The 17052-nt window shown below is 44.2% G+C and overlaps 1 protein-coding gene and 1 pseudogene across 1 annotated transcript; one reads left to right on the top strand and one right to left on the bottom strand.

Moving 5' to 3' along the window:
• Nucleotides 1-8516: 8516 nt before the first annotated feature.
• Nucleotides 8517-16347, bottom strand: LOC109785955 (uncharacterized; annotated as a pseudogene).
• On the top strand, nucleotides 8812-10627 carry LOC109785956 (annexin D5). Its single transcript, XM_020344541.4, has 5 exons — nucleotides 8812-8934; nucleotides 9034-9179; nucleotides 9294-9512; nucleotides 9624-9839; nucleotides 9948-10627. The coding sequence occupies exons 1-5, from the start codon at nucleotides 8859-8861 to the stop codon at nucleotides 10239-10241; spliced, it is 951 nt and encodes a 316-aa protein (XP_020200130.1). The 5' UTR covers nucleotides 8812-8858; the 3' UTR covers nucleotides 10242-10627.
• Nucleotides 16348-17052: the final 705 nt, after the last annotated feature.

Here is a 17052-nt window from a genome sequence, read left to right on the forward strand (position 1 = left end):
AACGGATGCACGGTTTGCAAATGGCAAGCAAAACAAGAATGACACGAATCTGCGATAAACAGCAAGATAGCACTTAAAATGCAACAAGCAACAATGCTACAGCACCCCAACATAGCAACAAAGCACATGGCAGTAATCTACATGCGATTCTTGACAAAAGATGAACACTGAACTACGGCTAGATCACAATATATCAAGCTCAAACAAGCATGGCAAAAATGCAAAAGATAACAGGATCACAGACTTAGTGAAAAACTGGACATGGCAGTAAACAGCATCAGATAGCAGTGTTCGGAGCACAAAACTAACATGATACAGGAACTTAACATAGCGAAACAAGTCATGGCAGTGTTCTACTAAATGCACATTACAAAAGTCCCTTACTGACCATAAGACAAAAAGGACCATAAGATATGATGGCAAGCATGTAAACATAGCAAGTTTCGTTATCAGGTATTCAGACTTGGCAGAAAACAGAGCATGGCAGAAATTATAATATGAAGGCCTCTTTGCGAGCTTGATGCACTCACTACAGAGCAATACATGACAAACCAAGCACATCTACAGCAAGATGGCATGTTTATGAAGCTAACCACGGCAAGAAAAATTACATAGCATGTATGGATCAACTACAATAAGTTTGGCAAAATTGCATATCATGTTAAGAATCTGCCAGAAATATTTTATAGCAAAAGTAGAGTAAGATTGAGTCATGCTATGGCACTCCATAATTGCACACAACTGCAGGAATGGTTCAATTACAACTATAGCTACAAAACATCCTTACTGAACATCTCCAAAATATGCATGGATCCCTCTGTAGCATCAAGTTTACATGGCAACAAAATAACAGCAGACAAGGACTTAGAGAAATCACTAAGTCCCTGAAATCAGAAATATTACGGAGCCTACTTTGCATGCTTGTGCTAGTCACCACAGAGATCACCAAAATACATGACATACACCCTTGGAAAGATGGCATGGCATACTTCAAAACACATGTAGAGCTCATGCTCATAAGATGCACATATTAAATGATACAAAAATGACAAATCTCCAAGTTGTAATAAGAACCAGAAAATAACAGCAACTAGCCCTCTTCCAACAGAGATTTGGGCATCAAGACGACCTCTAATGAACATGATGCAATTGAACAAAATGAAGAGCATCACGAGGCGAACAATTTGACATATTACACGCGCAAATCGGAGCTACATGCACGAAATTATGGAGCTATGAACATGGCAAGATGCTGAGAAAAATTCCAGACAGAAAAAAAGGGATACGGGAGAAGTCAACGCGTACCGTGCTCTATCGATCGGATCTGGCCTCGGGCTCGTTAATGGCGGCCGGTGTCGAAGGAAGGAGATGAGGACGAGGCGCCGGCGGCCGGAGGAGGGGGCGGCGCCGGAGGGCCGTGACGGTGATGGCCGGCGGCGGCGACGGCTCCGGGCGGCGCGACGGCGGCGGTGCAGTGCGGCGGCGCGGCGATGGCGGCAGGGCCGGCCGGCGAGCACGGCGGCGGAGGGAGCCGGCGGGCGCGGGCGCGGGCATGGGAGGCGGCGGCGGCGGGCGCGCGGGCCAGCTGCGGGCCGGGCGGGCCGCGGCGGCGGCGGCGGACGGGTGCCACGTGGCGCGGGCTGATTCGCCGGGCGGTGCGGGCGGACGTTGTCCGGCGGCGCGAGGTGGAAGACGCTAGGGTTTAGACTGCGATTTCGTTTTTCGGGATGCCCACATATTTATAGGTAGAGGGAGCTAGGAGGCTCCAAATGAGGTGCGGTTTTCGCCCACACGATCGTGATCGAACGACCTAGAGCATGGAAGAGAGTTTGGTGAGTTTTGGGCTGGTTTTAGAGGGGGTTTTTGCTGGACACTCAAATAGACTTTGCGGATGCCCGGTTAACCGTTGGAGTACCAAACGACCTCCGAATGGAACGAAACTTGACCGGTGGTCTCCGGGTGGTATATTAAGGCCACTTGACAAGCCTCGGTCCATTCCGAGAAAGTTTGACACACGCACACGAAAGAAAACAAGAGGGATGCGCCGGAGGAGATAGGAGCGCCGGATTGCAAAACGGACAACGGGGAAAATGCTCGGATGCATGAGACGAACACGTATGCAAATGCAAAGCACATGATGACATGATATGAAAATGCATGACATGACAAAATACAAAACGAAAGACAAAACCCGACAACGAAGGGAAAATCATAACACATAGCCGGAAATGGCAAGAGTCGGAGTTACAAATATGGCAAGTTACATCCGGGGTGTTACAAATAACAACCCATAATCCAATAAATATCGATATAAAAGCATGATGCAAAATGGGCGTGTCACATATTAGTAAAGAACTCCCACTTAGATAGACACCCCTCTAGTCATCTAAATGATCGCGTGATCCATATCAACTAAACCATGTCTGATCATCACCTAAGATGGAGTAGTTTTCAATGGTGAACATAACTATGTTGATCATATCTACTCTATGATTCACGCTCGACCTTTCGGTCTCAGTGTTCCATGGCCATATCTGCATATGCTAGGCTCGTCAAGTTTAACCCGAGTATTCTGCGTGTGCAGAACTGGCTTGCACCCGTTGTATGTGAACGTAGAGCTTATCACGCTCGATCATCACGTGGTGTCTCGGCAGGACGAACTGTCGCAACGGTGCATACTCAGGGAGAACACTTATGCCTTGAAATTTAGTGAGAAATCATCTTATAATGCTACCGCCGTACTAAGCAAAATAAGATGCATAAAAAGATAAACATCACATGCAATCAAATAAGTGATATGATATGGCCATCATCATCTTGTGCCTTTGATCTCCATCTCCAAAGCACCGTCATGATCACCATCTTCACCGGCTTGACACCTTGATCTCCATCGAAGCATCGCTGTTGTCTCGCCAACTATTGCTTCTACGACTATCGCTACCACTTAGTGATAAAATAAAGCAATTACATGGAGATTGCATTTCATACAATAAAGCGACAACCATATGGCTCCTGCCAGTTGCCGATAACTGTTACAAAACATGATCATCTCATACAACAAATTATATATCATCACATCTTGACCATATCACATCATAGCAAGCCCTGCAAAAACAAGTTAGACGTCCTCTACTTTGTTGTTGCAAGTTTTACGTGGCTGCTACGGGCTTCTAGCAAGAACCGTTCTTACCTACGCATCAAAACCACAACGAATTTTTGTCAAGTGTGTTGTTTTAACCTTCAACAAGGACCGGGCGTAGTCACACTCGATTCAACTAAAGTTGGAGAAACAGACACCCACTAGCCACCTGTGTGCGAAGCACGGCGGTAGAACCAGTCTCATGAACGTGGTCATGTAATATCGGTCTGGGCCGCTTCATCCAACAATACCGCCGAATCAAAGTATGACATGCTAGTAAGCAGTATGACTATTATCGCCAACAATTCTTTGTGTTCTACTCGTGCATGTAACATCTACACATAGACCTGGCTCGGATGCCACTGTTGGGGAACGTAGTATTTCAAAAAAAAATCCTACGACCACGCAAGATCTATCTAGGAGAAGCATAGCAACAAGTGGGGAGAGTGTGTCCACGTACCCTCGTAGACCGAAAGCGGAAGCGTTTAGTAACGCGGTTGATGTAGTCGAACGTCTTCGCGATCCAACCGATCCAAGCACCGAACGTACGGCACCTCCGTGTTCAGCACACGTTCAACACAATGACGTCCCTCGAGCTCTTGATCCAGCTGAGGACGAGAGAGAGTTCCGTCAGCACAATAGTGTGGCGACGGTGACGATGAAGTTACCGGCGCAGGGCTTCGCCTAAGCACTACGACGATATGACCGAGGTGGTAAACTGTGGAGGGGGCAACGCACACGGCTAAGAGATTGTCTCTTGTGCTCTGGGGTGCCCCCTGCCCCCGTATATAAAGGAGGAGGGGAGGAGGCTGGCCACCAGGGGCGCGCCAAGAAGAGGGGAGTCCTACTAGGACTCCAGTCCTAGTAGGATTCGACCCCACCCTTTTTTTCCTTCTACCGGAGGGGGAAAAGGGAAGGAGAGGGAGTAGGAGAAGGAAAGGGGGTGGCGCCCCCTCCCCAAGTCGAATTAGGCCTCCTCCCTCCTATGGCCCATAAGGCCCATATCTTTCCCCGGGGGGGGGGGGGGGGTCCGGTAACCTCCCGGTACTCCGGAAAATACCCGAAAAACTTCGAAACCATTCCGGTGTCCGAATATAACCTTCCAATATATCGATCTTTACCTCTCGACCATTTCGAGACTCCTCGTCATGTCCGTGATCTCATCCGGAACTCCGAACAAACTTCGGTCATCAAATCACATAACTCGTAATACAAATCGTCATCAAACGTTAAGCATGCGGACCCTACGGGTTCGAGAACTATGTAGACATGACCGAGACACATCTCCGGTCAATAACCAATAGCGGAACCTGGATGCTCATATTGGCTCCTACATATTCTACGAAGATCTTTATCTTTCAAACCGCATAACAACATACGTTGTTCCCTTTGTCGTCGGTATGTTACTTGCCCGAGATTCGATCATGGTATCATCATACCTAGTTCAATCTCGTTACCGGCAAGTCTCTTTACTCGTTCCGTAATGCATCATCCCGTGACTAACTCATTAGTCACATTGCTTGCAAGGCTTATAGTGATGTGCATTACCGAGAGGGCCCAGAGATACCTCTCCGATACACGGAGTGACAAATCCTAATCTCGATCTATGCCAACCCAACAAACACCTTTGGAGACGTCTGTAGAGCATCTTTATAATCACCCAGTTACGTTGTGACGTTTGATAGCACACAAGGTGTTCCTCTGGTATTCGGGAGTTGCATAATCTCATAGTCACAGGAACATGTATAAGTCATGATGAAAGCAATAGCAATAAAACTAAACGATAATTATGCTAAGCTAACGGATGGGTCTTGTCCATCACATCATTCTCTAATGATGTGATCCCGTTCATCAAATCACAACACATGTCTATGGTCAGGAAACATAACCATCTTTGATTAACGAGCTAGTCAAGTAGAGGCATACTAGGGACACTCTGTTTTGTCTATGTATTCACACATGTACTAAGTTTCCGGTTAATACAATTCTAGCATGAATAATAAACATTTATCATGATATAAGAAAATATAAGTAACAACTTTATTATTGCCTCTAGGGCATATTTCCTTCAATATCGGTCATATTTTGTAACTAGAAGAGGATCCACCAGATATATGGCTAGATGTTTCGATTTTTTTCTGGGAGGCAACCTGTTATAGTTTTATTTGATGTCAAATCAATAAGAAATTATAAATGTAATAAATATACTACATTGATGGGCAGAAAACATTTTGGGTTGCACGTTGTTGAGGCCACAGTTGTTAATTTATGTGATATTAAAAAGGTACAGAATTATATGTTAGATCAATGGATAGAATATATTTCTAGCAGAATAGAATTAAAAACTTATTGTTGTTGGAAAATTATTTTTCTACTTGATAATAAATCATTGCTCACATGCCTTTTTTGTTGGAACATGTAGCATTTGATTAGGTTAATTTAGTCCTACATTTATTTCAAATATTAAAAAAGGCTCACAAGGTGAACTCTATGGGTGCATTATTTACATTACTTACGGTGACCACTAATTATTTTTTGTTGTGAACTTAATAATAAATCATAGAGAACATGCATTTTTTATTGGAATATGCAGCATTTGATTATGTTAATGGTCCATTTGCAAATTTTAAAAGAGTCTCGCAAGGTGAAATATTGGTGCATTATTTACATTACTTATGGTGATCCTTTTTTTTCACGCCACGTGAATAGTCTTGGACCAAACAGAATTTCTTGCCATGTCCTAATCATTGTTTCCTTTTACCATGCCATGTGTCTTGGACCAAACGGAATATTCTGTCATCTCCGTAGCTATGAGGCATGTTATAATAGTGCTATCTTAGAAATGTCATATAGGACAAATGATGAGATGGAGGTGGGAGAATTCATAAGAAAAGGCTTGTCCTCTCTTATTTAAGAGATGATCTCTTAGCATAATATGTCATACCATGCTTTTAGGATTAACTACTTATTGTAGATAAGGCTAAAAGATAATCCATTGTAGACATGCTTTTATAGTCATCTTTAAATTACATGCAAGATTTAAGATAAGATTGTTTTATCAATCACTGTACATGTCTTTAGCCTTTCCAATTATGTGGGTTGTAGCTGCCGTGGGACTAAGCTTGATTGTTCAAAACTCTTCGTTGTCGTGTGCATCTCTGTATTAGCTATTAGAGCATCCACAGCCGCATACCCCAGATCTGGTCCCTTAAATGCCCATGGACGAGCTCAGCACTGACCGAGCATCCCTCATTTTGCTGCGTCCGCAGCCGTGCACCCCATATCCAGCTCCTCATATCCATAGAAATCATGCAACATGCAAAATTAACCTACATATAGATCAATGAACTAGCAATAAACAGAGTTAAATCAGGCATAATTCATAGATAAGTGGGTCATCAGACAACTAAAATAAGCAGTTTGCATGGCCGAACAGTACTTCCTCGCCGGCCCCTTCCATTGCAGTTGGCGGTGCTGCTTTGGCCCTCGGTGTAGGTGTCGGCCGCCGGAGGGTCGTTGTCATCAGAACTTGATCTGTCACTAACGTTCGAGGCGTCTTCCGACTAGATCTGCCCGGCCAGACTTTAGAGCGAGCGCTCCTACTCCTCAGCGTGCCGCTGCGCCTTCGCCTTCGCCGCCACCTACATTGTTGCCTCGCGCTCTGACAGCTCGATGGCCAGCCCGAGCACTTTGGCATTCTTCCGCCTGAGCCGTCGCGCATCCATCTCCGTCGTCGTCAGGGAGTGGCGGAGGAACGACACGGTGAACTTGTCCTCAGGGTCCACCGACGCGCGCTTTCCCTACACCTCCCAACGCCTTGCCCCCGCCACCCTCTCCCTCACCCGTCGTCGCTCGCGTTGTGCTGCCCGGGCCTCCGACTCGGGCTTGACCGCCCCGGTGCTAGCGAGGGCACGAGCACCCAACGGTGGTCGTGGATGTCCTTCGGAGGTGGCAAAGAAGGGGCGGGACGGCGTACTTGCAGTGGAGCGAGTGGGCGGAGCTATCGTCAGTGCTAGAGTGTAGCTCAAATTGTGCCAATGGAAGCTATATATGAGATACTCTGCATCAAACCCCATTTCCACGTAGGTTTAGAAAGATGTTGGGTTCCCTTGGATTATGGCCGTCCGATCAGTTCCAAAATTCCTTTTTTGATCCTAAAATTGCATAGGGTTTGAGTAGACCCATTTCTCATCCGATAATTTACGTTACAAGTAACTAAGAAATGGAGGTAACATTAATTTCCATCTTGCGGGTTTCAGTCATTAGCAAGGTTGCCAGAATCTTCATCAAACTAGTTTTGTCCTAAAGAAAGGGTTTTTAGGAGTCTAGTGTCTCAATGGAGGGCTCTCAACGCAATCTTCATCATGAGGTGTTTTCAAATGAAAGTAAGAGAAGGTATCACAATACTTTTTTTTTGACAGAGAAGGTATCACAAACTTGTTGTCATAGATCCCATCTCGTTAAAATCCTCCTGAGAAGAGAATGTGCAGTATCAGTACGAACAACACATAAATGTTTTCTACGGAAACACTGTCAGATTTTTAGGCATCGCAATTTATATTGGCGCGATGATGATAATTTTAATTTGCAAGCATGGCAATTTTCCGATAAAAACAAAAATAAGACTGATTTGCCACGCTCTTCAACTAAACTTGTCATCCTTGGAGAACATAATTTGCCATAAAAAAATGTTTGATTTGCTATGATAAAAAATCTGATGTCAAATTTGCAGTGGAGTCCTTCCTTTATATAGGTTGCTGCCGAGGCATAACATTGGCATTGATCTGAAGGAAAATAACCATATACTACTTCGTCTGGGTTTACTAGCCCCCTCCCTGTATTTTAGGCAACTGGTAAAATATAAGTTATATATAGAAAAATAATATCATTAGAAATTACATTTAAATAAAAATTCAACAATATAAATTTTGGTGACACATAGAGCCTCTTTGTTTCGCGGGATTCTAGAAACGCGGGAATAGAAAAAACATAGGATTGAAATGTCACACTTATCGCAATCCTGAGTTTTTTGATTGCATCAAGGAAAGCCAAATGATTCTTTCAAAGAAGTTTGAGTGGATGCTAGAAATACAATAAAAAGTAGTATAAAAATGTTTAGGGAAAAATCCTATAGGATTCAATCATATGAATCAAACAACCAATATAGAAAAAATATGCTAATGATTATAATCCTCCAAAATTCCTATGAAAGACCTTTGAATCAAAGGTGCCCTTAACATTTGTAGTCAAATATGTGGTGAAAATTTAACCCAAAATACAATGGAAACTAATAAACCTTTGAATACAATAAAAAGTAGTAAAAAATGTTTAGGGAAAAATCCTATAGGATTCAATCATATGAATCAAACAACCAATATAGAGAAAAAAATGCTAATGATTATAATCCTCGAAAATTCCTATGAAAAACCTTTGAATCAAAGGTGCCCTTAACATTTGTAGTCAAATATGTGGTGAAAGTTTAACCCAAAATACAATGGAAACTAATAAACGCAGACGGAGGTAGTAGTGCTGTTTCAAAATATTCTGAATCAAAGAATGAGCGGGTTGTGCCTCTCATCCTTGTAATTTTCAAAGAGAAATCGAATCTAGCGTCTACGGGGAAAGCTTCGCGTCTCCCTCTTTAAAAAGCTCCCCCCGTACGCAGCACCAGTCTCACTCTCACAGAAAGGAAACCATCGTCCAGGCACGCAGGCGAGCGATGGCGAGCCTGAGCGTGCCTCCGGTGCTCACGCCCCCGCGCGATGACGCCGTCGCTCTCCACAAGGCCTTCAAAGGTACACAGATGCAACGAACGATGAACTATTCCTTCCATCCTGTCTAGCAACAATCGATGTTGTCAGTGTAACGGCCGGTGGTGGTCTTGTATTGTGCAGGTTTCGGCTGCGACAGCACGACGGTGACCAACATACTTGCTCACCGCGACTCGGCGCAGCGCGCGCTCATCCTGCACGAGTACAAAGCCATGTACCATCAGGATCTCTACCATCGCCTAGCAACCGAGCTGAGTGGAAACCACAAGGCATGCAAAATGAACTACATTTTTTCATATTTACACATCCTAGCTAGGGATATTCTGTCCAAAAACGGAGTGGAGTACTGCTCCCGAAACGAACCTGCTTGGCTGTGGTAGCAGAATGCTATGCTGCTTTGGGTCCTCGACCCTGCTGGGCGTGATGCGACCATACTGAACCAAGCTCTCAACGGCGACATCACCGACCTGAGAACCGCCACCGAGGTTATCTGCTCCAGGACGCCGTCGCAGCTGCAGATCATGAAGCAAACCTACCGTGCGAGGTTCGGTTGCTACCTCGAGCATGACATCACCGAACGCACCTATGGAGATCATCAGAAGGTTAATTTTGCTTCTTGTTTCCATCATCACATACGTGCCTTTTCTTGATCTGTTCTGTGTTTGAATCTATCATCATTATTGTCTACTTTTTTCGTGTGTGGATCAATGCAGATTTTGCTTGCGTACCTGGGAGTCCCACGCAACGAAGGCCCGGAAGTTGATCCTTCGGCGGTGACAAACGACGCGAGGGAGCTGTATAGGGCCGGCGAGAAGAGGGTGGGCACCGATGAGCGGGCCTTCATCCGCATCTTCACCGAAAGCAGCAGGGCACACCTGGTGTCCATCGCCAACGCTTACCAGCACATGTACGCCCGGTCCCTGGAGAAGGTGATGTTGGTCTCCAACTTTCTTGAAACTCCTCTCATCTTCCTTCCATGTGCAAATCAGGCCCAGAAAATAAATAAATAAAGGTATTGATGCTCACCGAATTTGCAGACCCTGAAGAGTGAGACGACAGGGAACTTCCAATTCGGGCTGCTGACCATCCTCAGGTGCGCCGACACTCCGGCAAAGTACTTTGCCAAGGTCCTGCACAAGGCGATGAAAGGCCTGGGCACCAGCAACGCGGCGCTCATAAGGGTGGCGGTGACGAGGACCGAGGTCGACATGAAGTACATCAAGGCAGAGTACCACAACAAGTACAAGGGGTCGCTGGCTGAAGCTATCCACTCCGAGACGTCAGGGAACTACCGAACCTTCCTCCTCTCGCTCGTCGGCCGGGACCGCTAAGGCGCTCCAGTGCATGCTCAATCGATCCCCCACATGGATGGTGGCGCCAAGACTGCCATGCGTGATCGATCAATAGGCATTGGGGCACAATAATCTGAAAAGGAGCAAAATAAGATTGTATTATTCTTGTGGAATCAACACAATTGTTCTATGTTCACTTTTCCAAATATGGAGCATCAGTACCTTCACTATTTCCAAACAACTCGCCATCAACATAGTTCTTTTTACTATAGTAGTACCCCATCTTACACTGCTTTATTCCGCCTTATCTCCCCCGTCTCGTCACATTTGGTCTATCACCAGATAAATGTAGTGGGAAGGTGCCTTAATTATTGTTAACTACCACTCCAGAAGGGAAAAGAAAAAAAGGAACAATAGTTTGGCAACATATTCTACATGATTGGCCGACCACATCTCGCCTTTCACGAAAAAAGTAACAATAATTTGACAACATATTCCACACGACTGGCCGACCACATCTCGCCTTCCATAAAATTCCACAGAGAAGTTTATTTCAACAGCCAAAGCTTGTAAATCACTCCTAAGTTTCAGGACTAGTTAAGGTGCTTCTACGTTATACGGAAGCTCTATTATGATTCAACGAAACTTAATTAACATAATGTACGGAAAACTTCTCTCTGCTTCCTCCGTTAGAAGTGAGCCTCCAAAATACCTGAAATGGACAGATGACGTGTTTAGTACCACATAACATCCAGTCCATCTTAAATTACTGTTACACAGATGATGCGTTTAGTACAACATAACAACCTGCTGTTATAAATCACTGTTACAAAGATGATGGTACCAGATAACATAAAGGTTAATGCTAACGACTCCACTGCACAATTAGGGAGGCAAATAGGCAAAGTAATAACCAGTATTAAAAGTAAGCATGCAACAACAGAGTCCAGGTTTCTGATCAAAATTGACAGGCAAGGGTATAAATGGAGATAATCCAGCTGCAATGATGAATGTTTGTTCATCTACACTCCCAGTAAAGGCACAAGTTATGTTGGGACACTAATTACTTACTTTTACGGAAAGAACACAGTTTAATAACCATCCACCAAATCTAATATGATAAGTGCATGTAAAAAAGTGCGGAATTTTCTTGCAGTTCCTAATTATGTTTTATTTGTCTCATGCCCTTCCCTCCTCTGTCTACCCAATGGCACACCTTAGTTCCAATTGGGCAAAATTAATAATCATCATCAAGGATGAAAGGAGCTACTCAATGGCACACTTTACTGCCTATTGGCGAAAATTAATAATCATCAGCAAGTATGAAAGGAGCAATTCTTTTGGTCAACCTTGTAATATTCTTTCAGTCATCTAGTCAATAATTAGAAATAGAAAACATTGTGTGTTCTTGAGCCAGTAGAAGGATGATCCAGGAAAAGAAATTCCGCCAGTTTGTATGCCATCTCCATACTACCGAGGCACAACATTATATTATTGATCTTAGTAATAGGTGTTGTTCATTGTATAGTCCTGGTCCGTTGACGCTGGTCACAATCAAGAACTTTTCTTGAGAGTGAATATTCGGAGGTTGAAGTCACTTAGGCAATGTGAAATCAAAATCAATTCTCTGATTACGACCACTCCGGTTACATGTGAATGGGGCCCAGATGTAAGTTTGTTGGAAGAGAGAACTACATGCACTTCTTGGATGCCGATGAAAAGAGTCAAACAACTAATCATCAAGCTCATGGACCTAGAAGCGCTGGAGAGTTTCAGCTAGCTGTGGTTGCAATTTTTATGCTTATTGAGTGTCTACCAAAAATCTGCACTGACGCCTAATTTTCCTTTAAAGGTAAGGGCTCCAATCTATATAGACCATGCACCTTCCTTCTTTTAAATCATAGGAGGGCACATGCATCCACCTAGCCAAATCAAAACAGAAAGGATAAACAACATATTACCTGACAGCTAGTGGTCACAACATTTAATCAACGATAAGTCTTGTCTCTCTGACATGCTTTTCCTCTGAAATTCAAGTGCAGGGTAGTCACGGAGGGCACCAACAAGGAGTTGAGCTCATTCAGCTTAAGCATCCTGTGCCAATCTACATCGACCTTGGTGAGGTTTAGTCTGCAGAGGAGTGGCATTTAGTGAACATATGATAGATTAACTAAAGACAGGCAAGAAGGAACAAAAATCTAGCAATGCAGTGCGAATTCAGCTAGACTCCAGCATCTTACCACCACATATCGACTTAATTTCTTCAGTGTGGAGAGAAGAGTGTCATCAGGAGGATTGTTGAGCAGATCTTCCTGTTGATTGCCATCATAGATAAGCTTATTCAGAGAATGTCTTGATCCAGATGAAGCAGGTGAGCAGGAAAAGGTTCTATTCCTTGTGCTTATGCCAGAAATATCTGGGAGACCAATTCTTCTCCTGCGCCTTGCTAGGTTTATCTGGAGGTAATTGACTCTGCCTTTAATCTGGGAATAAATTCTTTCTCTGAGTGGTATAGCAGGATGTCATGACCTATTTGGAAGCTGGCAAATAAATCTCACTTGCAATATTAGATATTGTGCATCCTCACCTGTGAACTTCTAAACTGGCCATAGTATGAAGCTCCAGGCAATCTTGCAGACAAAAAGAAGAGACACAAATGTAGCAGGGATTGGAGTCAAGGAGGCATCCTGTAAGGTGGTGCCAGGCTGGGGTTGATCAGCAACCAACTCCTCGTTGCCACTTTATGCTTTAGTTCAGAAGCTGGCCTCTTTGATTTCAGTGAATGGAAATCAAGTACAACTTGTGGTGCATACGTTTGAGATGAGCTCCACGTCTGTAATTTCTGCATATGTTCTTGCATAAGAAAACTGTATGTAACTTGCGTCCATGATATACCCTTCATATATATATTCTGAAAGTTTAGAAGGATCCAATGCATGCAAAATTCGATTTTCAACACAATATATTGTTTCTTGTCCATCTCCAACCGTCCAACTAATGCCGGTCTTGAGAAGCTTTAAACCTTTCAGAATACTTAGCCAGCTGTACGACATATACCCTAGGTTGAGCCTCCATGTAGAACATGTGTGTTTTGGAAAGGAACACCCATAGGAAACTCTGTTGCCTGCAGTAACCGCCATCCTTGTCTAGCTAGCATGGTAATGTTGAAGAGCTGGAGAGACAGAAGCCAAGGCATCCACATTTCTTTTGGCCTTGACATTTTTCGCCAACTAAGCCAAAGAATTTAATGCTCATGCTCTTGCTGGCACCCCCAGTACGTTTCTATCTTAGTGCTAAGCTGATCACAAAAGCTTTTTATTAGATAAAAAACATGGCATGGTGTAAGTCAGACATTGCTTGCGCCACCGCTTTCACCAAGATTTTCTTTCCTGCTTTAGAGAGACTTTTCTACTTCCATCTACTTATTCTCTTACACATATTTTCCTTAAAATACTCAAAAGTGTTAGCCTTTGATTTTCAAAGTAGACCAGCAACCACAGGTATCTATCATTCCAATCTTCTTTACCAATTCCTAGGTTCTCTGTTGTGGCTCTATTGATCACAGTATCAATATTACAGCAGATCATTGTGGCCCCAAACCATCCTCATACAGTCCTCTCAAAAAAGAAGAGGAATCTTCATACAGAAAAAGGATCCTCATTACGTCATCTGCCTTCTCGGCTGAAACTGTACCTTTTGAGGAGTTCTGCTCATATACAATGTATTAACTACTCAACTATGGCTGGATCCATCAAAAAATTGATACTTGGCAGGGAGCAATTTTATTTGCTCCCGATATTTGCCTTCCCTTGAAAAGAGAGAAAGCATCAGTGAAGTAGTTGAAGCTTCAAGTGAGATATTCTTTCCATCAACTTTAGACATATAATTTCCAGCCTTAGATATCTCACCTTTTTCCAATAACATTCTGATAATATTTAACAGACGAGAGCTAGGAGCACAACCACTCTTGTCCATTGATGAAAACATATTGTCAGCTTCTTCCACTAATCCTTCTCTTAGAAGATTTGTTATCATAACACCGTAAGAAGAAGCATTAGGTACCAACCAATTGGCTGATATTGCAGCAAACAAATCCTTAGCTTCTTCTCTTCCCTTAACCGTGTACACTGCATTAATCATGGTATTGAATATTCCAACATCCAACTTCACATTCATTGCACCTAATTTCACGAACAAGATGATTGCTTCATCAACGCAATTGTTTCTACAAAGTCCTCCAAGAATTATAGCATATATGGGAATGTCCACTGTTGTTCCACTTTCAATCATCTCATTGAACATTTTCTTCGCAGAAGAAGTTCTGCCAGCACGAAACAATCCATGAAGTATGGCGCCATATGTAGCAGTTGTAGGTTTAATTTTGTTACGCGTCATTTCTCTGAATAGGGTCAACCCATCATCAATCCTTCCATTTCTAGAATAGCCATCAACAAGTGTATTGTATGTGACAACATTGGGCTCAATGCCAGCTGATACCATGGCATCAAGTACTCCGAATGCTTTATCCATCTTCCCGGCTAAACAATATCCGTCAATCAGTGAATAAAATGTAATAACGTCAGGCCTCTCACCAATGTTTATAGCCAAGTCGAAGATATCGTGTGCATCTGTAACCCTTCCTTCCTTGCATAGGCTGTTTATTACTGAGCTGAAGAACACAATGTTTGGACGAGGAATACCTTTGTTCATCATTTCAGAAACCAAGGCCTTTGCTTTCACCAAATCACCATGTGTACAAAAGCCCTGAATTAGAGAGTGATAAACAACCTTGTTCGGTTGTAATCCCATAGCAATCATCTCATTTAGTTTGTCCATGGCATCAGCCAGCCTGCCCATTCTGCAAAGTGCAGCTATTACAGTTGCATAGGTGCACACATCCGGACTAACTCTTTGTTCCTGCATTTCGGTAAATATGAGCATAGCTTCATGCATCATTCCACGTTTAGCATATGCATCAATTAATATGTTGAAAACATTGCAGTTGGCTACAATACCATTGTCTTCCATTGTATTAAAGAGATTAATCATATCGGCTAGGCATCCTTCAGTAGCATACCCGTGAAGAAGAGTAGAGTACGCGACAATATCAGGTTTGAGGCCCTTGGTGGTCATGGAGTCAAAAAATTCTGCAGCTTCTTTGCTTTTTCCATGCTTGCAAAAGGAGTACATGAATGAGTTCCAAGTAACAACATCTGGTTGAACACCATTATCAACCATCTGCTGAAGGACCAGCTTTGCCTTGTCCATTGCCCTGACCTTGCAAAGGCATCAATAATCGAGCTATATGTCACCACATTAGGCACAATCCCTTGCTGCATCATCTCATGGAATAGATCGCATGCCTTGCTTACTTCCCCTTCCTTAAAGAAACCATGAATCACTGTGCTATATGCCACCACACTGAGGGAGCCGCACCTCCTTCTTTCCTCACCATCTGGAGCAAGTCGAGCGCTTGCTGGCTCCTGCTATCATCACATAAGCTCTTAAGTACTAGAGTATGAGATGACATTAGGCACACATCCGAATTCAGACATCCTATGGAGCAGCACGTTGATTGCCTCATCTGTCCATCTTGCGTGGCAGAGGCACTTGAGGAGGGTGGTGGCGACGATCTGGTTTGCCTTGAGGCCCGTACTCAGGAAGCGGCCGAAGAAGGCAAGGCCTAGGTCCGGGCGGCGTGCACGGCAGCAGCTGTCCATGAGTATGTTGTAGGTGCAGGTTGTGGGTGGCGCCACCTGCGGCCCTGCTTCTTCTCGGCAGACGCGGTTGAAGAGGCCGAGAGCAAGGGAGGGTCCATCTCTGAGAGCAGCGGAGGACGGAGCACGGGCGAGCGCGGCAAGGAAGTCGCTGAGGGAGCGCTCGGGGACGGGGTTGGCCTGCAGTAGCAATTCGTCGAACAGGTGGTGTGCGTCTTCAGGCCTGAGCGTCCCGGCGCGGATGCGCTCCGTGGCCGCGGCAAAGGCGGCTCGGGGGTCCCAACGGCGTGAAGGCGACGAGGTGGAGGAGGAGTAGCGGCGCCGGCGGCGGAGGCGGGCCATGGGCGTGGTGGAGCAGAGGCGAGGCATGGGGCGGCACGGCCTTCGTGTTCGCGCTGTTGGAATGGGAGTGGCGAGATGTGCGTGAGTGAGAGGAGTCTCCGCTGTACCAAACGGAAAACGGGTAAAATGGGCTTCCCACTTAACACGTGGTCACCCTCACTCCGGTCTGGTCCAGCAATAGCGGCCCGTTTGGATTCAGGCCTGGTCCAACGACGGAGCGACTGCCTCCGGTCAAGCCGGCTTCCGGGCTCGCCTGTGTCTCGCCTTTTTTAGGGGTAAACGAACATTTTATTTAACTAAGAATGCATATATAAAAATGTACTATCAAAAATGTACAATGTGTATGGAAAATAGTTTTTAGAAAATGTTAATGGTTTTCTTAAATGTGCATATCTATACACCTATGTAGTGTGCGAATAACTTTGAAAGTTGGTCGTTGGATGAAGCCAATCCGACGGTACAGAGATGACAAATCCGAGCACTACTGGCCGTTGGATATCATCTACCTTCCATCAGGTTCTGCCACATGCATGTATAATCTAGAAGACTGCATGGTTAAACTTAAGCATAATGCACAAACCTCAAACACACAAGCACTTCTCCTTTGTTCTCTATAATCTTCCATATCTTATTTGTCCAAACCTTTTTTTAAATGAATTGTCACTTTTTGTTTTTATCTTTACAATGCACAATTCCATGAATTTTAAAAATAGATTTTTTTATAAAACTAATTGATTTTGGATGGGATCAACTATAAGAATTAAACAAATATCTACATCATGCATATATGA

This window comes from Aegilops tauschii, chromosome 1, assembly GCF_002575655.3.
Source record: "Aegilops tauschii subsp. strangulata cultivar AL8/78 chromosome 1, Aet v6.0, whole genome shotgun sequence".
In the NCBI taxonomy this organism is placed as follows: domain Eukaryota; kingdom Viridiplantae; phylum Streptophyta; class Magnoliopsida; order Poales; family Poaceae; genus Aegilops; species Aegilops tauschii.

Excerpts from the sequence above, each read along its gene's own strand:
- LOC109785956 (XM_020344541.4), top strand. The coding sequence starts at position 8,859 with ATGGCGAGCCTGAGCGTGCCTCCGGTGCTCACGCCCCCGCGCGATGAC. Across the intron at positions 8,935-9,033 it reads TCTCCACAAGGCCTTCAAAG|GTTTCGGCTGCGACAGCACG; the intron begins GTACACAGATGC and ends TGTATTGTGCAG. Across the intron at positions 9,840-9,947 it reads ACGCCCGGTCCCTGGAGAAG|ACCCTGAAGAGTGAGACGAC; the intron begins GTGATGTTGGTC and ends CCGAATTTGCAG.